At 39.5% G+C, this 25590-nt stretch overlaps 1 protein-coding gene across 1 annotated transcript in view; it reads left to right on the top strand.

The window, feature by feature from the left end:
- TWF2 (twinfilin actin binding protein 2) overlaps positions 1–25048 on the top strand; it is a 72533-nt gene extending 47485 nt beyond the window's left edge. Inside the window, exons 5-9 of the mRNA XM_070937054.1 lie at positions 1797–1901; positions 18463–18588; positions 18751–18901; positions 19946–20067; positions 20803–25048. Of these exons, the coding sequence (XP_070793155.1) occupies positions 1797–1901; positions 18463–18588; positions 18751–18901; positions 19946–20067; positions 20803–20970 (672 nt within the window). The 3' untranslated portion in view covers positions 20971–25048. The remainder of the gene's footprint in view (positions 1–1796; positions 1902–18462; positions 18589–18750; positions 18902–19945; positions 20068–20802) is intronic.
- The last annotated feature ends 542 nt before the right edge of the window (positions 25049–25590 follow it).

Below are 25590 nucleotides of genomic sequence, written 5' to 3'. Positions count from 1 at the left end.
ACATGGACACGAGTTTTCTCGGGATGAGACGACCCAGATCTGACTCCGGGAGCCTCTTTTATTGTACACAAACAAAGGCAGGAGGGGTTTGTTAGCATAAGCCAATAATATATTACAGCATGTCTCATGTAATGCATACGTAAGTACAAGTAATACATGGAAGCAATGCCCAAATTTGGGAAGATCTACAATTCTAGCTTCTAGTGAATTGTTGCAGCCCTTATCTATGAGTTGTTGCAACCTTTATCTAGTTTTTTGCATACGCGGTACAGCATGATTCTCTCATGCCTGCGCTTAGCTCCTGAGCATGTTACAACAGTTAATAGGCCTCTGGATCAGCAGTCACCAACTGGTGGTCCTCAGACCACTGGTGGTCCTTGAGAAAATTTTGGTGGTCCACAGAAAAATTATTTGCATTTTTTTATATTGCACTAAATACTATTTATCATTTTAAAAAATTCATATTGGTTATGAAATTATGAATTTGGTGGTCCCTCAGGTCCGAAAGGTTTGTGACCCCTACTCTTGATCAGTGAAGTCTCTTGGTGGCTTACAGTACTGTGTAAAACAAATGTAAAATCAAAGCCTACTAAAACCAGTAAAATTAATAAACTGAACATTTAATCAACAGTTAAAAGACATAAAGATGCATTTTGAGGATTTTTTGAAAAGCTAATAAATGTGTTGGACTGCTCAACTCCAAGGGGAATGCATTTTAACGATGTAGAGCAGCAATAGAGAAGGGCCTTAAAATTCATCATTAAAATGTTAGTGTCACCATCAGTCAAGTCCCTGGATGCTGAAGGCGAACCTCAGGTAGTCTCAAGAAGTATGGAGGAATAGTTTGAAAGTGGTATTTTTTCAGATCTCTATTGCCATGGAGAATTTTAAAGTAATGACCAGCAATTTGTATTTAGTCCAGAAACGAGTTAACACCAGTGCAGTGCAATAAACACAACTGTGATATGATTTCTTCACATTTTTCTCATAATCAACTTGGCCTCCCAATTTTGGATCATCCAAAGCTTCTAGTCTGGACGGCTTCAAGGCCCAACCCTGAGTGGATAAAGGCAATCTTGAGGCAGCTGTAGGCAATCACCTCAGATGATCTCAGCAAGTGGAGATTCATTTAAGAAGATCCATTGAGAAATGTGTCATGGCACATTGACCATTATATAATGCAAGTCTAAGTGGTACCCATGACTTACAATGGCTTTCCTTCAGTATTCCCCAGCCTCCCTACTTCCATCTGATTTTTTAAAAATATTTAAAAATATCTTAATTTTTAAAAATGAATGGGAAAACTAATGTGTTACAGAACACCAATCTCAAGCATAATTTGTCCTTCAGAGAAGGCCTCCTGGTCCTCATAGAGCTCCCAAGTATTTTCTTACAAAGTAAAAATTATAGAGCTCCAGCTCAGTCCTTTTTTTTGGAGCTCTTCCCTGCACCCCTTAAACAAAAAGAAAAGCTGAGATAATAGACCAGGGATGTCAAACGCACGGGCTGGATGCGTCACACACTGGCCATGCCTATGCCTGGATTAGCGAAAGGGGGGGAGGGAGTCGCGATTCGTCATGTGATGCCGCCATGACAACGCGAGTTTGACACTCCTGTAATAGACAACATTTTGCAAGGCTAGAGTAGGTTGTAAAGAACAACTTTGTCAGTTTGCATTGTTCGCACTTTTATGGCTAACCCAACCAATTAAGGCAGCCATTTTATGAATGTACCCTGTGTTCTACTTTGAACCAGTTTCATGCTTTTTGTGCGGTTGCTTTTCTGTTGGACCATAGGAGGACATCTCGCTCAGTGGCTACCAGAAGCATGTGTCTTCTTCCTCTGCTCCAGCTCCTCTGACCGCAGCCGAACAAGAGCTTCAGCAGATCCGCATCAATGAGGTAAGAAGAAAGTTTGCTGAGCTGTTGATTATGCTACAGTTCTTTCTTTCCAATGTTACAATTTTCCCTTGATGCTTTGTGTGTAAAACTGTTACGGTGTCATTTAAAAGCCATGCATTTTTATTCAGGTGCAATTAGGAATAAAAGTTTGTTTTTGGAAGCTGTCAGATAGCCATAGTAGTGTTCGCGTTTTCCATTTGGAAGGAAGAGCTGTGCTGCAGCTAGGAAAATGGGAAGTTCAAGGTGCTTAAAAGGGAGAGAAAGGCTTCTGAAGTAGAGGAATATGCTGGTTGATGCTGCCCATCTCTTTTCTCATCACTTTTCCTTCGGTGTTTGATTGATTCTTGGGGGGGGGGGGAATTGTTTCTTTGCTTTTCCACCCTTGATCAATTCAGAGCATAGTTGTATGGGGGCAAATACCAAGGCTTGCAGCTATCATTTCCAAGGCAGTAGCTATCCTGTAAGTGACCTGCAATACTTCAGCAGCCATGTTTTTCTTAATAATCATGCTTTCATTGATTGATTGGTTTCAAGTATATCGCCCAATTCAAATGACTCTGGTGGTTAGGAGTAGGTAACGCCTGTCTTCCCAGTTACAAAGTACCACTATCTTGAATCCTGGAGAAACTCGGGTTTCCTCCAGAAATAATGGCTGGAGGAATAATATTTGATCTGCCTACCATAAAGGAGAGACAATACTCATAAACCGATTTCCTGTTTTTAGTTGGGCGGCATAGGTTGCACGCTATTGAACATTCAGCTGTTTATGTGGTTATTTATTTGTTAGATCTAAATGCCACGTTTCTTCCAAGAACACAAGTTAATTCCTAAAGCCTTCACTTAAATCTGGCCCTAATCATATAATAGTTTTGAATTGGTTTGGAGGTTGTAATCACACATTAAGAGTAGAAAGTTGCAGCTAATACAGCTGTATGAAATCTGAACCAAAACATTCATGGTAAAAGGATAGCACAGTATTACAGCTAGTCCTCATTTAATGACCATTCATTCAGTGACTGTTTAGAGTTAACAAATGAGTGATACTTACGAACAGTCCTCAAACATCCAGCCACCGCAGCATCCTCATTGTCACATGATCATAATATGGGTGCCTGGCACCTGATTCGCACTTACAATTCTGGCATTGTTCCACTGTTACATGATTGCCATTTGCAACCTGTCCTGTCCCGTTGTACTTGTGCCGGTTGGTAGAGAGTAACTTACTTACTGGAGCAACTTGCAACTTCTCCATTGACTTTGTTTTTGGAAAGCTGGCAGGGAAGGTTGCAAATGGGAATCATGTGATTGTGGGATAATGGATGATGCAATGCCTCATGGGCTGTTCATGCAGCAGCCATACCCAGTCCCATTGCACTTGTATCGCACCTCGCACTGTGCCTGGCCTTCCAGTTCGCTTGCAAGCTGCCTGCAATCCTCACTTAACGACAACAACCTCAAGTGCGGGGATTGCCATTGCTTAGTGTTGCGGTTACATGATGTTGTGCTTTACGACCACATACTTAGTGATGGAAGTTCAGGTTCAATTACCATTGTTAACCAAGGACTATCCGTAGTTCATACAGATTTGAAGATTCTGTATTTGCAAGGCACACCTGATAGCATTTTTCCAGTATTGCACAATATCGGAGACCTCATATAGTGTTTTTTCCTGTCATTTCCTGAATTAGTTTTTGAAGTATTGAGTTTTATTTGTTCCCTTAATGCGATTTGTACATTGAGTTGAATAATGTTTAACCTGCCAGGTCTTAACTGTAGGACTTTCATCTCCCTCTGGCACATGATTATCAAGTCAGAAGATGATTTAGCAGCCGGGGTGAGATTGCTGCTTGTGTGTTTCCATTTGCATTTATTGGCCCAAGCTCTCTGTGAGGTTTTCATCTCCTACCGAAGCGGATGATTAAGAACCCTGAAAGCGAGCAGAAAGAAATTTCTCTCAGTTGCTTGTGCGGTAAATTTATAACTGTGGTAACAATTGACTGATGTTATGTATGAGCTTTATATCCCACCTCTTCCCCACGATCCCGTTGTGGTGTAGCATTCTTGCCTCCATTATACGTGATATGTGACCCAGCCCTTTCCAGGAGATGCTGATCATATTGCCATAAAATTGGCGGAGCCTGTGAGCCGCCAGGAGACTCAAGGTTTTGACTGAGGGATATGGACAGAGGTGAGACACGAGTCCCCCCATATGCAAACCATAGGAATAAGATTTTAAAGCCACCATGGCTATGCTGTCTTTGAGAGAAAGTGAAGGATATGGAAATGGAAGAAAGGCTTGATGACTGAAGTACAAAAGATAGAGACTGAAAGTGACTGAGGTAAAATAGTAATGTTTCTAATCAGGAAATATTACTGTTTCTTTCAAGTCAAGAAACAGCATATTGACCAAATTACCCAAAGCAAAATCTCTTAAATTGAGATATAGCAGTGAAAGCAACATAAGTCTTGTCCTACCTGTAACAAGACTGAAAAGGACTTAAAAGTTCTGGGGGTGCCACGTCGACTGGAGCTGGAGTAGGCCAGGGATGGATGTGGGCATTATTATTTCTGAATTCTCCCAAATAATTCACTCTTGCCTCGTCCTTGTGGGTTACTTGCCAAACCCTGAACTCGGAATATTTGCACGAATTCACATTGGAGATCAGGTGGAAAGCTAAGAGTTATTCATTGGGAAAGATACTAGCTTAGAGAGCAGTGTGCCTACTTCTCTTTGGGGAGGGGGGTGCAAATCCTTTTTGGGCACTGGGCCTAAAAGCATATCTCTTTCACGTGTTTCCGTAATCTGAATCTGTTGAACTAGCCTGTACCAACTGTCAACCTAAATATTACTAGCGAGGGAGAACAAAGCGTCTTTATAGAGAGATCAGCCTTCCATCAGACCTGCACACATCAGGTGCAGCCAAATAGCCTATTTGGGCCCCCAACTGAGTGTGCGGCACTCCAGCCCTGCCTCCCCTCCCTCCCATTCTGCAGCTTTCTTTAAATATGACAGGCCTGGAGCTTAGCTTCCCACCGCCACTTCTGCATGGCTGAGCGATTCTGACAGGTTGCGAAGAGAATCCCTTTCGGTTTATGGCTCCATTTCTGGGTCACCCTGCTTGTGATCCAGTGTCACTGGCGGCAGATGAGACAGACATCCGTTTTATTTTAGAGGATGCTCAGAAAATTGATTATCTTGCATGAAGCCTGAATAGACAGCCCGAGTTTTTGCATTCTGTCCTCACTTTTGATGTGTAGGAATTGGCCTCAATTAGATCAGTATGAATTCACACACCACGTTAAAGTGATCATCTGCTTTCTCTGATTTGGGCCTGTGGACCCAGGCATGGTTGGGTGTAAACTATGGACTGTAGTGTAGTACCGTTGTATACTTATGGATGTGAAGAAGTCATAGTTAAGGCCAGTTTGGGGCAGCCAACTTCCATTTCTCCTTGTTAGGGCGCTACTCTGAAATAATTAAGGGTTGCCTAAAACAGGCTCTGGCAGTTTAGCTTAGTGCTGCCCGCAGGTTTCTTAAGCCATCAGGAAAGATTTTTTTGCTAGCCTGAGAACTAGGCCCAATCTTCTAGAGCAGGGGTCTCCAATCTTGGCAACCTTAAGCCTGGAGGACTTCAACTCCCAGAATTCCCCAGCCAGGGAGTTGAAGTCCTCCAGGCTTAAGGTTGCCAAGGTTGGAGACCCCTGTTCCAGAGTTTGCACCAGAAACTCTTGCTTTGCTCCATTCTGTTTTCTGGACTAATCCTACTTTTAACCAGGTCAGAGCAGCCATTTCTCATAAATCTCACTCCAGATTAGATGGCCAGTTAGGATTACACCCAGAGCCTCAACTACATTGTGCTGGTTACTCTAGATGCATTTTTCAAGGGGCAAACTGTAAGATGGCTATGCTGTTTGCTTTCCCAACCACGATGCCTTGCTCTGAGAACCCCCTTGGATTGTTGCTTAGAGAGCAGCTGTTCAGCCAGCCCAAGGGACATGTTGCCGCTTCTGGAAAATGAGTATGCACGAGGGAGTGGTGGGTCCATCTCAACTGACAGGTCCTCTTGAAACTTTCTGCTGCTCCTCCAGTATGACAAAAAGCAAGGTCCAAACTCACTTGAGACCACTCTGCTGATAAACTCATCACCTGAAACTTGTTTTAATTTTGGTTTGATTGAAATGGATTTCTGCCTCTGCCTTGTGAGATAAAACAGGGTTTCTATGTGTTTCTATGGTATGCTTTCTGTCATTTCTTGCTCTTCTATTTCCTTGAGGGAAGTACAGTGTTTAAATTATGTTATGCTTGTGGAATGTGTCGCTTTTGCCACTGATTTAATAGGTGCTAGCTTCATCAGGCTTTCAAACCTCTCCAAGGGCTTTAGAGGTTTCCTTCCTTCCTTCCTTCCTTCCTTCCTTCCTTCCTTCCTTCCTTCCTTCCTTCCTTCCTTCCTTCCTTCCTTCCACCTATCTACCTACCTATCTATCTACCTATCTATCTATCTATCTATCTATCTATCTATCTATCTATCTATCTTATATATCTCAATCACTAGAGACCTTCTAGGTATCTTTTATTCACATGTTTATTATACCGTTTCCCCAAAAATAAGACATCCTCTGATAATAAGCCCAATTGGGCTTTTGAGCGCATGCACTAAAATAAGCCTCCCCCCAAAAATAAGTCCTCCCCGAAAATATTTAAACACAGAGCTGGAAATCAGGTAAGACGGCAAGAGGAGCCCCATCTTGCTCTAAGCACCCCAAAATAAGAAGACCTCCCCAAAAATAAGGCCAAGCTCTTATTTCGGGGTTCAAAAAAATATAAGACAGGGTCTTATTTTCGGGGAAAACACGGTAGCCTCAAATACTAGTGCTAAACTCAGGCTTAGCTGAGCTGTCCAGGCATGGTAGCATTACGTTTAAAAAATTTGCCAGGTTTTCTGATTTCACAGAACAATGTAAGGAGCAGTTTCTAACCTTTTTTTTAAAATAGCGACTATTCCATCAATTTAAAACTTTTTCAAGACAATCACATAAATTGGGAATAAACCTTATAAAATCCTAGTGATTTATTACTCTCAACTGTAAGCATATTGCACTCATTACAGTTCATTTATCTGCAGTAAGTTGCCTTTGGGAAAGAGAGAACATTTACCTAATGTGAAAAATGATTCAGCTAGGGCTACATTATTTCTTCCCATTCCCCGCAGATCACTTGCAATACCCTTATGGACTATCATTGGTAACCAGAGAATGGGATATCATTGTTTCACAGTTTAATCTCTTCCTTTCCTCTTCCTTTCCTCTACTTAAATTGTAGATTGCATCTGGGCAATAGAATTTGCTTTGCCAGAAGCCCTGATGGAGAATTTTTTTTTTCTGGGTATGCAAATAAATGCCCAGAAGATTTCAGGAAGTCCTTGAAGCTGAATTGCTGGGCCATTGAATGTTTACAATTGCCTGGAAAATTCAAGGAGCTGATCTAAAGGGTTCTTTAGATAAATGGCTGAGGCCCTTGGTGTGCACTCCATTGGCATGTTAGGAATGCCAGCTGGATTGATCAGGTAAAATATCCTGACTTTTACACTTAAATAAGGAACATTAGCAGATGCAAATGATAATCTCCTAGCCTTGAACCATACTTTTCCTGGAAGCCTGACCTGTTGGTAATAAATTGGGCTTTGTAGACAAAATCTCAAACTTAATCCCAAATCCATTTATCAAACTGTGAATTTCTGTAAGAGAGCTTGTTTCAAATACATGCAAGTCAATGGGATAACTGCATTACATTGGAGGATTGTTTGAGTGGGTCTTTTATAAAGAGCATCTTTCAACCCAAAGAGAACTGAGAAGGTTGTTTTTTGTTTTTTGTTTTGTTTGCAATATTGTTTGTTCACATCTGCAGATTTTCCAGGACAAAGTTAAGAATGAAAGGCCCTGCTTTTCTTTCCAAGCAGCGTACTTAGTTCAGTGGGTTTTTTTCTCAGATAAACACGTATAGGATTGCAGCCTAAATACCATTGGCTCCACTGCAGAAAATGATCAATTGGTGTAAGATTGAGTTGCATGTGGTTATTGTGTGCTGCCTATATGAAAACCTGAAATGCCATATTGTGCTTCAATAGTTTTTGTCACTTCCTCGGAACAGTTTTTTTTTTTTAAATGAATGATCTTTCTAGATCATTTTTTAGAAATAGGGATAAAGTGCACAATAGGTCATCTCAGAATAAATATTTTCAAATAACAACATATTTGAAAACAGTTTGAGCATATACACTTATAATAAATTACTGCTATATCAGAAAATTTTAAAATCTGGCAGTGCATTTCCAGCCCACAAAAGAAATATCATTAGGACCTGATCCTGTCTGCTTTAGGAATGTGGTCCCTGCTGCAAATGCACCGATCCTGGAGAAGTTGCCCACTCCTGCTCTCAAAGCAGAGCTGCTCACTTGGAGTTGCCATTAAGTCAGCTCCAAAAAGGGCAGGAGGCATTTTCCATTTAGATTATCCGATATTGTAATTGTGTTATTTATGTATCTGTGTGTGTGCTCGCATCTTGTTGCATTGCATCTTGTTCTTTAAACTGTTCTGACAGCATTGCTGAAGAGAAGCATGCGAATGAATTACATTAAAATGAATTGCACTAGATATAGAAATCTTCATTTTCATATAGAGTTCTTCATTTCTTATTGGTTTGGTAAAGTGCTATTAGTTTTATAAGCACCTTGGCAGTAGAGTGTTGATTGAAATAATATTTTATACCTTTGGCCCTATATCATCTTTGCTCTTCAATCAGCTATAGCAATCCTGGTGGGCAATCAGTCATGAAACATGACCTTTTATATGTTTTATTTCTCCTTTCACAGCACACCTGGATATAGCACTGAAGCCTTATATCTATGTGTAGGAAGTTAGCACCCACCCCTCTCCTAGGAAAATGAAATATTCTAGGAAATATTAAAAAGACAGAATATTATATTTTCCCTAAAGGAGAAACATGTTTCTAAAGACAAACTCAGAGCCTCAGCTCCCTGCCCCCCCTCTCCCCCGGCAGGTATTTTGGTGCCAACCTATCTACACGACAAAGGCTGGGCCAGCTTATCTACAACACAAAAAACATGGCCCTCAGGACATGATAGGATTAGCCCTCAATCAAGATCCAAACCAGGACAAAGCCATTAAGCCATAATAGGAATTGCCCAAAAGCCCATTTATTACATCATCACCCAGCAAGATTCAACCAGGCCTGGGAGTCTGACAACCAATCAGAGTACATTCCTTACATAGGAACAGGAAGCTCCAAGGCAGAGCCCAAGAGAGGGTATAAATCTCTCTCCCTCTCTCACCCATGTGCTCTTTTTGCCCAGGACCTCAAACCATGTGGTCCTTCCACCATTAATCCATCTTTCCAAGCAGTCTCCATGTTTCCAGTGTCTTTCTTCCCACTTGGAATTGAACCCAGATGGACATTTCTCCCAACATACGGTTTTTCATTTTGTCCGATCTGGAAACTATAGTTGTTGTCTTAGGAAAAGTCAGCCTCTTAAACGACTAGAGTTGTAGCGTGTTTTTTGAAAGTTAAAGATGTCATCGTTTATTTCTGAGTCATGTGAAAGAAGGAACAAAGAGGAATTTACTCCTATGGAAGTTTGCTAATCCAAGTTTAAAACATCCCATCTGGAACCCTGTTCACTGGCTACTTGCCTTTGAAAGGAAAATAAAATGCATTGCAATCACTTGAATACTTATGCAAATCTCACCTAATCTTCATGTTATTAAATGATTTTTTTTTTTTTTAGAAGGCCACAACTAAAGCAAGAAACTATGTTACAATTATGGCAGAAATACAGTTTTCTGAACCATTTAGATAGCTCAAAATCCCAGGTCTTTATTTTCACTGGGTTGGTTAACCTTTGTATGGCTCAATTACATTGTTTGTCTGTTTGAGTAGTCAAGAATTGTGGGAGGCTTTCCATAATGTGGGGGCCTTCTATTTGGTCATTGTTTTGTGTCTGAGGTTTTTTAAAAAAATGAAATAGATGTGCTAAGCTGTAATAGGTTTGACATAACTCCTTTAACCTGTTTGTTAATGTAAAAGTAGTGGAAAACTATCCCTTTGTTTCTAGCAGTTTTGCTGTTTTGTTTCAGTAAAAAGAACTGAAAGGTTCTGGGAATACAAAAACAAAATTCAAGAGCTGCATGTGACTATGGCACCCAGACACACACACACACACACACACACACACACCGTGGTATATCAGAGGATTTTGGCTCTCTATATATTGTGGGTACTTCTGGAGGAAGTCTGTGGTTATATTTGTTTGCGTGTACTCCAAGGATTTTCAGTCGCAGCTCTCCAGCAGTGATGAAGGGGGCTTCCTCCCAAGTTACTTGGGATGTATTTTGGGGGGAATAAGTGGTGTAGTATATTAATATACAGTAAGTATTAAATCCCTGTGGCTAGCTTTTTTATGCATAACATGATCTATTGCCTGCCACTTGATCAGGAGAAATTATTTTATTAAATCATTCTTGGTGGGTTTTGAACTCTTGTGTCTTCTCTTCACCTGCCCTCAGGATTCAGATTCCCAGGAGTCCTACAGTGAGATGGTAGGCTTGATGTTACGCATTTCTTCTCAGAATTATAGCTCTTCCTTGGAGCTTATCTTTTCTTGCATGTTTTAATCCTAAACCTTCTACCCTCCAACCTTGAAGCATTTGCTTTAAAAAGAAATAATTCCTTCCTTTCTCTACCAGTGAAGCTGTAACCCTAACAATTTATAGATGCCTCTGCAAAGAAATATATGTTGAATGAGTTTGTAAGCTATATATATGGAACAAGTGTTTTATCTAAAAGAATAGGATTAATTACCCCTTGATTTGTTGAACCAATCCACTGCTGGATTGGTTCAGCTCGTCCAGAAAAAGACTTGGGAGCTCCTGAAACAATGTTTAGGAGCTGCTTGGGTATATGTGAGATTGACCAAACTAAGACATAAGCAAAATAAGATACAGGCGGAATTCGTGGGGAAACCAAATATTCTTAATAATAAGATTATAAATGGTCTTAACTGTAAGTGCCTGGTTTTTGTTTTTGTTTTTTAATTCTAAGGATATATTTTGGGAATCATACTAGATTCAAGGTTAATTGGAGACGTTCAAGTGATATGGAGATCAAGAGTGGCTTTTATCACTATTATATGGTCATATTAGCTAGATGTTTGCTCAATTATTCATGCCCCAGAGACGTCTAGACTGGCATAATATAAAATATTCTGTCTGAGGCATTGAAAAACTTCAGCTGGTATAGAAAGTGGGCATTTCACCACAGGTAGTCCTCAACTTATACAACCATTCATTGACTGATCATTGGAAATTACAGTGGCACTGGGGGTGGGGGGGAACCCATGATCACATGATAAACATTTGGACACTTGACAACTACCTTCATTTATGATGGTTGCAGTGTCCCAGGGTGATCGCCTTTTGCGATCTTCTGACAAGCAAAGTCAATGAGGAAGCCATAGTCTCTTGACAATCGTGTTATTAATTTAATAACTGCAGTGATTCACTTAAATGTGGCAAGAAAAATCATAAGATGGGACAAAATTCACTTAACATCTGTCTTACTTAGCAATGAAAATTTTTGGCTCAATTGTCGAGGACTACCTATATTGATAGATAATTAGGTGTGTAGAACCTAACCTGAGTCATCTGTTTTTCACAGTAATACTGGTTACGGGTTCATTTCCAAGTCTCTTTCCTAATACCAATATGGTGTAATGGTGAAGATAATGGACTTGTACTAGGGATAATGAGGTCCAAGTCCACCTTTAGCCCTAGAAGCTGAGAGTTTGTGTCAGCCACTCCCTCTTAGCCCAACTATCTTGCAAAGGCTACTTTCACGAGAATAAATGAAGGGAGATTCTCATGAGCTTTTGAACAATAAGTGGGATATATTATCATTTATATCTAACAAAGAAAGAAAGAAAAATATAACAGTGTAAAGGACTATTTTTACTTGTACCAGGAAAGTTTGTTAGCTTATTTATCAAACCTAGAGGCCGCCCACTTCACTAACAGAACATTTAAAGTCAAAAATATCTTGCTTCAGATTCCATCACTGTTAATATTTATGAAAGTTCTTAAATCTGATTTTTTTTTTCATGTATCTCCTGAATCAATATTATTACTCTGTTGTGGGCTATTAATTTAGCTATATCTGGTTTTATTACTATGTAGAATGTTATAAATGGTGGTATGAAATTCCTTTATCAATGTTTTCTTATTGTGCTTATATTGTTCTGCTTTATCATTTGGTACTTTAATATCGTAAGTTTTCTTGAGTAGCTCTTGGGCCGTAAGAACAGCCTACAAATATTTTCAGTCAATCAATACAAATCTTTTTTTGGTTTTCCTCCTTGCATTTTAAACAATATCAGCCAGATATCAGCCGAATATCAGCCCTGTGGTATCTGTTTCTACCTTCCCCTGAGCCAGAAGCACTGTAAGAATGTGTGTGTGGATTGCAGAAAGATTTCAGTAGTGGTCATTTGCAGAACCTGTAAATGTAGATCTATGTACTACAGTCATACATAATAATCAAAGTGGCATGCAGCACTGTCTCAAGGTACTTTTCCAAATGAAAAGTATTTAGTGATACTGTTTTTCCAGCATTTGGCTAGTAGGCTGGTTTATATAAAGAAAAACTCTGCTTCAAGATATAAACATTTTTGTCAGCAGTTACATGTCCAGCTTGGTCCAATTCTAGTTGTACATGTTGCAGCATAGGCATTAAAAGCCATCATATTTGAATCCAGGTAAAGCTGAATGTTTGGAAGTCATCGCAGGCAGTTGGATGCTCTGCTAAACAGACTGTGTGGTTTATTGAATGATAACCTACAACCAAGGTTTCAGACCAGTTGTCTTCTATTAAGGATTGTTGTTGAGTGTCCCAAAGGTGCTTTTTCAAGAGGCAACTGGGCTTTCTTGTTTTTCTTGGAAGACATTTTGCTTCTCATCCAAGAAGCTTCTTCAGCTCTCAGGAAGCACCTTTGAGACAACTATGACTTGGATGACTGAGAATCTCCATAGATTGTTGTTGAGTATTATTAGTACATTCCAGGATAGATGGAAGTTGGGCAGCATTTCTTTTATTTCTCTTATAATATGATGTCATTTTCTTACTTCCTACTGGCAGATGGTTTTGGGCTGCTGCTGCTGCCCATTTGTGGTAGAATACCCTCATCCTGAGGAGGTAGGCCATGTTGCCTGCATTCTGTCTTCTGTTACGTTTTGCAGAGTTCTTTCCCTTCCCTTATTTGTTTCATCACATTCTCCTTTATATATTTGCTCCACGATATTCCACGTTCACTTTCTGTTAATCAAGTTCGCAAACTTCCCCATTTTAGATCTGGAATCATCTGACTCAGTGCATCTAAAGATTATCTAAGGAGCCTTCTTAGATACGTTTCTCAGGTGGCTGGATTCAAAATAAAGTATATGTAAATCTAAGTCTTGAATTTGTTGAGCTCTTATGGTATATCTAATGGCTATTAAATATTATGAATGGATCTGAATCGTTTATCCCAAGAAAAGACTATAGGTGTTTCTAGCATTCCTGAAAAGATACCAATATACAGGAGCCATAAAGTACTGAGAAACTTTACGACCACTCTTGTTTCTTCAGTATTCTGTTATTGAAAGAATTGATGTGGCTTCATGTCCCCATAAGCAGCTGCTGCTGCTGCTGCTGATGATGATGACAGGGTGCCCTCAAGTCCTTCTGGACTGCTGATGTCTGCCTGGACAAATCCCTGCAGCTTTCTTGGCAAGATTTCAGAAGTATTTTGCCATTGCTTCCACCCTAGTACCTGGCCCAAGGTCATCCAGCTGCTTCTGTGCCTAAGGCAGGACTACAATTTGCAATCTCCCAGTTTCTAGCCTAACTACTATCCTGGGTTCTTAAACATAATCCAGGGGTGGGCAAATGTGGCCCTTTTACAACCTGTGGACTTCAACTCCCAGAATTCCTGAGAGAGCTTACTTTATTATATGGTTTTATGTTTGCAAACTTTTTTCTCTAAACTGCTTTGAGAGAAATACGGTATAAAAGATAAATTACTTAAAGGACAATATGAATTTCTAATGGAAAAAAAAATTGGATTCCCTGCATTTCTTTTAGAGTAAACTGCACATATAGGTTGGTTTTTAAAAATATTCAGTGATAGTCTCCGTCTCCCTCCCCCCCCACACACACTTTTCATAGCTTGATTTTGTAAAAGCTAAACGAAGCCTTGAGAACCTCAATGTTAAGCCTTAAGTGGTCAAGTGAGTTCGTGGATACACCCATGAAATTTTCCTGGCAATAATATACAAGTGGTTTGCCTTTACCTTCATTTAATATTTTTTAACTTCCTGCAATTGTCTAGAGACCTGGAATTCCTTTGTGATCTCTCATCTAAGTGCTATTCTTGTCTGACCCAGCTTAGGTTTGAAACTCAGACAAGATTGGCAATGTGCTATTATCGAGATTTTTTTTTTTTTTTGGTCTTGAATTTCTTTCAAACAATTCCACTGCTTTTATTGTGTTGATAAATTTGGCAAATATATATTGCCAAATATATATTACATACTAGTTTGCCAAATATGTATTATATATTGCCAAATATATATTATATACTAATATATATTACTAGTTAATTTACTATCATTTCTTTTTATTTTTTGATTGTTACAAGAATTTTAAAAATTCAGTTTATCTCAACAAATGTATTTTAATTTGAAGAATATTAGAGAATTTGTCAAAATTCAAACAAAGAATCAAAACGTATATTGATTTCTATCTCACACTGATAAGTTTAGTAAACCTCTTGGGAGCTCCTGGTTAATTACACTGTGTAGTAAATATGTCCGTACGTGACGCTAGGAAGGGCTCCATTTCTCTAAATTTTGGTTCAAGTAGGTGAGTCTGGATTTGCATCTCTTTTAGCTTCCACTTGTATTATTACACCCCTCCATCTGATTATGGCTGCTTGATACAAACCTGTCAAAAGGTTGCACTGATTAGAAATTAGAGCCAATGCTAGATTAGAATGGCAGATTATTTTTTCCTTTAATATTAGGATTCAGACCACAAAATATAAAGAGGAAGGGTTGACATTATGTTTTTCCCTCCCAAGGAAAATACTGTTCTTAGAAGTTTGTATTGGCAAACAAAGGGGGTCTTCGCTCTGACACGAAGAGCAGAGTGCTGGGAATTTTTGATTATGATTGTATCATGGGCAAAGCCTGAGGTACAACCCACCCCACTCATCATTGTGATCCTATTAGTGTTATTTAGAAAATGAAGAAAAATACCACACAAAAATGAAGATCAGATTTCTGTCGCTTCATATGCCTCCCGCATTATAGTCTGTAGAATTCTCTTACATTTACATTCTTTTTATGATCAATCCAAGGTTTTGTTTTTTTTAGAGCGGGAAGAGAAATATCTCTGTAGCATAAGGTTCAGGTGGGAATACAGTTTCAAACAAAACTAAGCAACGTCATGCCTAACTAGTACTTAAATGGGAGAGATCCAGGGCAGACCCCGTCTGAAGGTTAGACTGTGAAGTTTAAAAAAAAAACAAAAAAACACCCTGGAAAAATGCATTGTCAACCCACGTTCACGTTGTTACTAAAGAAAATTACATCGATTAGGCCATGTCAATTAAACTCTGCTCCAGAGCCCCAAGTGTTAAACTAGCTCATCCCCCAATTTGTTATGAGGAAGACTCAGCATGGACAGGAATTCAGCCCAGTGAATTTAGAAGGAAAGAGGGCTAACCACCCATTGACCTTTAAACATATAATGTATAATGCCTCCATAAAGTTCAACTTTCACTGTGTTCTGTCTATGAAAAGGTCAGAATTCTGATCTTTATACTTACTTGCATTAAATTTCATCATCCTGGTTGAAAAACTTAGTTATCTTGGTTAGAAACACCCTAGAACTATTGTGACTCATTTGAGCGTTACTACCTGAGATCATCAATCATTCACCTATTGCAGACCATGCCCATAAAAGTATTCCCTGTCCTTTGGTCAAAGGTAGCAACTGAGGTTATTCAGTGACATCTTTCAGTTTAATCACTTACCGCTCTTTCAGAACTATAAATAGTGCTTGAAATGGTCAAAAAGCATTATATCAATACAGAACCTTTGGTAATATGTTGTTTTAATTTCATTTCTTTCATTCTGAGAGCTCCTACCTCTTGTTTTCTGTTGGTGGTTTTTTTCAAAGATTCATAAACTCAGGATAATTGGTATTTACCAGGTTACCTGACTATCATGGTTGTTGAAAGCACAGGCGCTCAAAATTTGACGCCCAGGGCTTTCACTTGTAGAACCTATGCCATGCTTTCTGAGCAATACTTGCTATTCTATAGAGGTGCAAATTATATATTTAATAATATAGGATACCAATAAAGGAGAATATTTGTGACTCAGGGTTCTAGCATTTTTTTATGTTACCTAATTTGGGTAATGAAATATCTGCAAGAAAACAAACAAGCTTAGAGTGCATCAAGGACTCCTCAATAATATATAGCAATAGCACTTAGACTTATATACTGCTTCACAGTGCTCTAGAGCCCTCTCTAAGCTGGTAACAGAGTCAGTTTATTGCCTCCAATAATCTGGCTCCTCATTTTACCCACCTTGGAAGGATGGAAGGCTGAGTCAACCGTGACTGTTAGCCAGAAGTAGCCTGCATTTCTGCATTCTAACCACTGCACCACCAAGGCTCTCCGTATGAATATGGCATCATCTTTAAAAAATAAAGAAATTTATAATTGGGTACAAATTTATCTACAAGTTTTCAGAAAAACCCAGTCTAAACTGCTTTAGAACTTTTGAGAGTAAGAATCTGTAAATAAAATAAAAATTACGTGATAACTGAGATTAGAGGTAAGAGACTAGACTATTCTAGAGCCTAGAAATAAAAAATGCAAATGTTTCATATATCTGAAAGTGTCACTTCCAGCACTTGATGAAAAGTAGACCTAGCCAGTTCTATTTTACAAGTGATATTTTGTTTGCTACTCAATGAAGCATGTGACCTAGTTTTTCTCCTCTATGAAGCATGAAACTAAAATCTAATGATTTTCCCTCTGTTGATTCTGTGTGGAACTATAAAGCTGCTTTTGTACTGTTAATTATTTTAAGAAGAAAAAATTATGCTGATGTTGCTTTTAAAATGTCATTCTTTCTCACCTAACGAATCGATTTTTGCCAGAAGTGACCCAAAGAGGTAGCTTTTAAAAAGTATGTGTCATACTCGGTATTAACCTCTTTAGCTTTACAAAATTGGTTAATTGTTACTGTAGCTTATGATGAAAAATTCATTTCCTATTTTCCTTACAAGCTGCCATTCAAAAGGAAAAGATATTTTTCCCCTTTGTCGTGCCCACCAGACCTTGTTTTTGTCAGTATCATCTCCAGATTGTTTATAAAGCCAGTTATATCTGAGATCTACTCTTCTGCTCGCTTCCAAAATATGAAGCCTTCTTCTTCTATAGGCATCACATTGCATTGGCCTAGAAAGGGCAGTCTGACATGGGCTGCCTTTTTAGAAATCTGAGAAACTTCCATGGACGATGTGGGTGGTCAAAGGATAAGTCGCTTGCCCAAGAAATTCTGTACGCCATACAATCAAAGGCATGTAAATGTGGATGTAACCCCATTTAACTCTGGGATTTACATTGGTGTAAATGCCTATTGGTGTATAGTGCATCTCCTATCCAGCTTTTCTGTTCATTCTTGCTTGGACAAAGACAAAAGAGGGCAGGGTGGCTTTAACAGTTGAGTAGAGAATGGAATTTCAGCAGGTTATGCAAACTACACTTGATGGATTTCTTTTTTTCTTCACAACTAATAAAAGCACAAGAGACCTTCCTTTTTGCATCCAGCCACAAGCCTCATTTGTTCTGGCCATTTGCTGCCTTTGTGTATTCTCCCTTCTTCCTAAGGCTGGAATCATAAACGCACTTCCCTGGACCCCATTCAACCCAATGAACTTAGTTCTATTCGGACTTGAGTGGAGAGTTCTCAATGTCCACCTCAATCCATTCCACCTCTCTCTTTTACAGATTTTTGTAATCCGCGCACAAACACAGAGAGAGAAAGAGAGAGACATCCTTTAAACCAGGGGTCTCCAACCTTGACAACTTTAAGACTTGTGGACTTCAACTCAGCCTGGCTGAGGAACTCTGGGAGTTGAAGTCCACAAGTCTTAAAGTTGTCAAGGTTGGAGACTCCTGGTTTAAACTCTCTAGTCCTACAGGGAAGGGGAAGGAAAGGCAGAGCATTACAATGGCTCTTTCTGAAAGGATCCCTACACTTCTGGATGCTAGTAGCATGATTTGCCTGTTACATCTCTATCTTTCTTGTACCTCTATACTTTTTTTGGTCCATCCTTCAATGGACAAAAGTGTAAAATAAATGCAACGATATAAAAGGAAATACATGCAGGGTTTCACTTCAGTCTGTTTTTTTTTTTTTGCACTCCTGTTGCCAGATCAAAACTGAAATCAGCGTCGAAAGCAAACACCAGACTCTCCAAGGCCTGGCCTTCCCTTTGCAGCCAGATGCACAACAAGCCATTCAGCTACTAAAGCAGAAGAAAATAAATTACATCCAGCTGGTAAGGGATTCTTGGGTAGGGGTGGGAGTGAGGGTAGGGGTGCTTTCAGTTTAATTGTCCCAGGTTTTGCTCATTTCTATGCATGCTCTGCTTGCACAAGTTGCACTGTTGGAGTTTCCACCTCATTGTTATTTTTGTTTCCTCTTGCCTTTGTTTCAACAGAAGCTGAACCTGGAGCAGGAGACCATAGAACTGGTCCACACAAAGGCTACAGAAATTGCTGATCTGCCTAGAAGAATTCCTCAGGATTCTGCTCGCTATCACTTCTTTCTGTATAAACATTCTCATGAGGGAGATTATCTGGAGTCAGTAGGTAAGCTGTAACCAAATCTACAGCTGAGGAAAGGTTTCACTCCTCCCTTTGGACACGGAGTGGGTATTTTTGCTACCCCCTAGAATGGTGCTGCCATCTGGGGAGAGAGTTTAAAACCTCTCTGGTGGATTCCTTATCCAAGCACTCTCAGTAATTAGAATAGGTGAATCTCCCGGCATCCCTAGTCCGGCTGGCTGGGAAGTTCTTTTGCCTCTCTACCAGGGGTGAAATCCAGCAGGTTCTGATAGGTTCTGGAGAACCAGTAGCGGAAATTTTGAGTCGTTCGGAGAACCGGCAAATACCACCTCTGGCTGGCCCGAGTGGGGTGGGAATGGAGATTTTGCAATATCCTTCGCCCAGGAGTGGGGAGGGAATGGAGATTTTGCAGTATCCTTCCCCTGCCACGCCCACCAAGCCACACCCACAGAACCGGTAGCAAAAAAAAATTGGATTTCACCACTGCTCTCTACCTAAAACTGATCTCTTCTGCCTAGCGCTGAAAAACTCTAAAGAAGGAGTAAAAATATTCCTACACATAGCCCAGAAATGCAGTGCAAAACTAAACAACTTCATCTCAAAGGTGCTCTTTTCAAAAGACAAGTGGACTATGAGGTTTTTTCCTTGAGGAAGAAGAGGTTTCAAAGTCTAGGAAAAAAACATATAGTCCAGTTGTCTTCTGAAAAAAAAACCCACCTTTGAGACAACCATAACTTGGATGACTGAGAATCTCCATAGATATTTAAACAACTTCATGCCAGTCCTAAAACAAAAAAAGAGAGACTTGAATTCACAGCCCAGCATATGGGGAAAGTTTTAATTTGTTTCTAAAATCAATGCCCAATTCGTGTGCGATAGATTTCAGATATAATAAGAATTGGTATCATTTCATCTGTGCAATATATAAACAGTATACAAATACAACTGTATTTATTTGTTTTGTCACATGCTATTATGGCATGCAATGGCCATTATTTCAACATAGATTAGTGGAATTAATTTTATGGGGACCTAAGAATGCCTGATCTGCTTTTTTCTTTCTCCTAGTGTTTATCTACTCCATGCCTGGTTACAAATGTAGCATCAAAGAGCGTATGCTGTATTCTAGCTGCAAGAGCCGATTGCTTGACTCCATAGAGCAAGATTTCTGCCTAGAAATTGCAAAGAAGGTAAGTTCATAAGCATCTGGAAGAAAGACAAATTCTCTTCCATTCTAACTAGGCTTTTAGAGTTTTAACCAGTATAGAAGAGGCTGATGTGGGGATCTGAAGATTGAAACAACCAGAGGTTGTTGGAAGGACATGCTAGAAACAGGTGTCCTAACAGCATGGACAACATGAAAAGTAAGATAAGACTTTAGTGAACTCATCTCTAATGAGAAGAAGAGATGTTCAAGTCCTGAAAATAAAACCAAAACAAGTTTAAAATGGCCCTGTGAAGTAGGAGCGGAGTGGAAGCTGGAAAGCTATGGGGGAAGAAAAATATAATGAAATACCATTCTTCTTCTTCTTGTGCCATATCTGTCATCGGACATTGGCAATCATGTTGGAAATCCTGTTTTTGTCAACAGCCACATGAAAAAGTGCTGCTGAGTTTTGTTCAAACCAGTCCCTCTTAGGTTTTGAAGCCATGATGTTCTTCTGCGTGGACCTTGTTTGCCTTCAATCTTTCCCTGGAGGATTAAGGATGCCATATTTTTCTGGGTGTTGCATCACATGCCCGAAATATTCTAACTTTCGCTTTTTAATGGCTTTGATGATTTCCCTTCGCTTTCCCAGGCGGCTTATCACCTCATTTGTGATTTTGTGGAATACCATTACTGAGAAGAAATTCCCAATCTCAGTTGGGTTTCAGGTTCTCAGTGGCCAGATCTAAGACTACTCTTCCTTTCTCTTTTGTATCAGATTGAAATCGATGATGGAGCTGAGCTGACGGCCGAGTTCCTGTATGATGAGGTCCACCCCAAGCAGCATGCCTTCAAGCAGGCTTTTGCCAAGCCAAAGGGTCCTGTGGGCAAAAGGGGACAGAAGCGACTTATCAAAGGACCAGGCGAGAATGGAGAAGACAGTTAAACCCAGAGGAAGGGTCAGCCTCCAGCATTGCAGCTCCAAGGAAATCCACTTCTCTGCATTTGAGCCTGTCCACTGAACTCCAGAGCCTTTTCCCTACTTCTTTTCTCAGAGTCATGTCCATCGGTTTCATTAATAGGGTGGGAGGGGTGGAATCGGGGGACAGAGAGGAAGAGGAAGAAGACGGCATGCTCTTTTTTTCTTTCCTTTTGCTCTATGGTGATATAAATCTAGGGAGAAGGGGTTCCCTAGAGCTTTTTGTCCTTTGTTTTTTTTAAATATTTCTTACAATAGATGCTCCTGTTATTGCTTCATCTTGTGGCCTGTTTTACTTGGAATCTGCACCACTCAAAGAGTTTTGTTTGCCTCTCATCTGAGAGAGTTCTAAACTTCTACCTTGGGTGCTGTGACCCCCATCAAAGAGAGGCACCGTTTGTATGGTAACAATAACTTAGTGGCACTCCATCCTGTCAACACCATTCCCTTATCAAGGGAGTCTGTGTCCTTAGTATTTGATGCAGTGGTCAGTTGCCTATTGGTTAAGGCAAAGAGCAGTAGGTCCCACGGATTGTTTTTGAGGTAGGGTGGAGTTGAGGGGATGAGGGTAGTGCTAAAAAGACCAGTCAGATTTCCTCCAAAATAGAGGTGCGTCATTTGGGTTTTAAGAAACTGTTTGTTTCCCAAGCTACTGAAGAAGTAAAACTCTCATTTTGTTCAAGAGTCCTGATAATTCCCTTCTAGGCCTTAATGTTTGTGGGGGGAAATATCCATCACAAATCCAGGGATGGGTTGGATTTCTCTTAAAAGATCTTCTGCTTCCTTTCTGATTTGCAGAAAGCTATTTACACTGCCTTTCTTTCTTCCCTGCCTTATGTCTTGATGGCTCATTGTGTGATGTTACAGCCTAGGATAGACACATAGATGGTTAGGAACTGGGAGCATAATTGTTATCCTGCCCTTATTGGCATCATTTCCACTTAACTACATCAAGATGGCAAGAATCACCTCACGGGTAGCTCTCATATGCTTTCCCAGGTCACACTTTCCACATGTGCTAGCTTGCAGCCTAACGCAGCATTGATTTAACTGAGATTATCTTCTGACTTAACTGAGAAAGTAGATTCCTTCCTGATCTGTGTTTTTGCCCATCCACACTGGGCATCTAAGGTAAAGTCGCTTGGTCCTTGGTCATCTTATATTTACTCAATTGTTTGTCCTCATCCTAGATCATGACACCCAACCAATGCATCCCCTCGTCATAGATCTTTAGTTATGTGATAAGAGCTTTGCCAGGCCAAAGGAACATTAGCATTTTCATTGGTCGCAGAATGCTGATGGGCTCTGTTTTTCACAGAATGTACTTTGCCCAGAGGACTGTTCATGCCATGTGTTAGATACTGTCTGCCAAGACTAATTGTTTTAGATCCATGAAAACCAGGTGGAAGGAAAGGATAGCCCATGGCATGAAATTGTTACCCATGTACATGATGGACAGGCTTTTTAACTGTCAAGGAGTTTGGGAAGAGTCTTGATGATCAGCTTTGAAAGTCTAAAGGAGAAGCAGACCATGACCTAATCACAAAAAGCCACAATTGTGACTTTGGGATTGGGAGCTCCTGAAAAATCATTAGAGCAGGTAAATTTGTTATACATAATGAAAACTCCTATGTCCCCAAGGAGCAATTTATTGGTCTGCTTTTATATCTCATTCAAGCAAACAATTCCGTATGAAATTAAAAGCCTTTTTTTTTTTACAGAGCCAGTTGTATGGTATTACAATGTATGGTGGCCTTGAGTGGAGTGGTGTTTGTATAAGAGCAAGGCTGGATGTGCTCTAGCTCACTCTTTCCCCCGTAGGGCTGATCTGCAATTTAAGAAAAAAAACAGTAGGCTTTGCCAAATTCCAAGTATTCTGTATGGGGGGAAAAATATAGAATCACAATTCTAAAAATAACCCCAATAGAATCACAGATTCTCAAAATAGGACAAAATTTAGACATTCAGATCCAATCCCCTACTCACTACAAGAATCCAGATGAGAATGTCTGGGATGGAAGTCTTGATATGCACCATCATTTCATGGATGGGGAAAAGTGTAAATGTTAATTTTTCTTGATTTTGTTTTTAACTGTTCATCTTTTGCACCTTAGGTTTATTGGGAGTCCTTGGGACAGATATCTTTATAATTGAGGTCTCTGTAGTGTTTAGAAATAAACAGATCTTGCATCCAGCATATAATTCTAAGACAATAATTAAATTCAAAGTTTGTCTTAAAACATGTTCAGACAGCAAAATTCTGCTTTAAATAGGCATAATGCAGGGATCAGCAACTGAAATACAAAATTTCAGCATAACACTGGTCAATGCACAACGTTTCAATTTTATTTTTTGTTTTTTTTAAATAGGTGGTTCTTTGGACATTTTGAAGGCTCTACATTGCTGATCTTTGGCACAATGATTTCTTTAACTACTTTATTTTTACTGTGACCAAATCTCAATCAGTTCAGCTAAATCTAGAGATTATGATATTATTCAATAATATTTGGATTTGGACCTCTGCATTTTCTGCATCATATATGCAGAGATAGCTTTGTTACTTTCATTCTATGTTTTTGTTGAGAGCGCTACACTCTTGTAATAATATGATTTATTGTTTTGTCCTTTTCCCCCTAGGCAAAAATTATATTGGTCCCTATTATATTTTGATGCAGAAGAACAAATATTTGCCATTCCAAAACTGATAACAGCTATTACTCTGATCCTGAACTCACATTTCCTTGGGTTCACGATGAGATATTAAGCATACTTGGATGACTACTGTTGGCATTTTCCTTGTTTTCACTAATTGCATTAATTAATCCACGTGATTCCAACAAATGGGGCAGAAAAGCAAGTAAGCAAGCATTGCCTTTGTTTCATATCTTACTCCACCAAATTAGTCTGAAACGATTCCTTTGTGGTATTATTGCCAAATATCACCATGCAATGATGGTAGATCAATCAGTACTCTCAAATGCATGCCGAGTGGTAAATGAGGACCGATCAGAACTTCAATGAAGGGAAAAAGGCAAACAGCCTGCTTCTCAAGCTGACCCTCCACAACCCACCCTTTCCCCTTCACAATGAAACACGAAGAGCCACTCAGCCTTGCAAAGAGCTGCTTCTCAGCTGTCTATCTGATCTTAGTAGCTGCTGCCACATTATGCATATTCATATTGTGTTCGTGGCTGGTGAATCCCTTTTCTTATTTGTTGACAGGAAGACCAATAAAATCAGCGGTGCAGTGTGCAAATCATAGTGATATGTCTACTCTATCAAAACCGACTCTTCATCCCTACCCTCACCCTGTTTTCTGATCCAAGCTAACAAATGGAGACTATTTGGAGTCAGCTAGACTCCAGAACTCTGTTTTCCTTGCAGTTATGTGATCTTACAAACTTACCATCAACACAATTGCCAAGTAGCAAAAAAGTTCCACAAAAATGTAGAAAGGACTCCCCATCCTGGAATAGTCTCTGAACCAGTTAGCTTGGATCAGAATGTATCTTGCTATTTATATCCAGGATGAACACTTAATCAAAACATTTATTAGATCTGACCAATACTACAAAACGTTGAGTGATTGCAAGAACATACATCTCATTATAGAAATAAAGTTTTGTAGGAGTCCCAAAATAATTTTTCAAGAATTATATGTTTACAGTAAGACCTTGCTAATACTCTTAACAACTATATTCCTTCCTGTGTGCACAATTGAAATGATAGTAGTTTTACACTGACATCTCTAGCACACTAAAAGAATGTCTAATTGACTACATGGTTAACACTGTAAGTAGTTTTCATTGGCCATTGCGCTTAACTCGCTGCAGATGAAAAGCAATCTAGGAGTGATTGTTTCTTTATCCATGCTAGTAATTTATCAAATCTTCCATAAGAATCAAGGTTTGGAGTTTGGGAGATGCACATTCCTGACTGGGCTATACGATGATGTAAATTTGGAAATTATGGGGAAGGCAGGGCATACTGTTTTGAATGCTGTATTTTCTAAAAATTAAAGTATTTTTAAAGCAACCTGTTTTGAATATTTATTTAGTAGACTGATATATCTGTTGATACAATTGGCCATTCCCTTAATAAACAGCTATGGTAAATTTTATGTCTCAGGAATTCATGGAAACTAGTGCTACAAGGTGGTTGAATTTACCTTGTGAGGCCGGATGGTGTGATGTTCATCATGTAATTGCAAAAGAGATCATGTTTGCAGATCTGCAATAAACCATGGATTCCCCCCGCCACCCCATTTTGTACACTACATATATATAACCTGCGTTGGTGTGTTCACATCTATTCAAGGCCCTATCTTGGTTTGGTTATTAAGGATACCAAGATCAGTTTTATTCTCCAGGTGTTGATAGAGGAGCCCCTCCAACATTGTTCCTTTGTTTTTGCCAAAATACTGAAATCAAATCTGTAAACATAATGTTGATTCTTAAATATCCAGCAGGGAGAGCTTTATTGCTGGCATTCTTAGCCTACACAGTTTAAAGGCAAAACTTATACAGAATAACAGACTTGGAAGGGACCTTGGATGTTTGCTAGTCCAACCCCCTGCTTAAGCAGGAG

This window comes from Pituophis catenifer, unplaced genomic scaffold (genome assembly GCF_029215685.1).
Source record: "Pituophis catenifer annectens isolate HBS135680 unplaced genomic scaffold, rPitCat1.0.hap2 SCAF_2, whole genome shotgun sequence".
NCBI lineage: Eukaryota > Metazoa > Chordata > Lepidosauria > Squamata > Colubridae > Pituophis > Pituophis catenifer.
The sequence above is the reverse complement of the archived record's forward strand: the minus strand, read 5'-3'. Positions and strand labels throughout refer to the sequence as shown.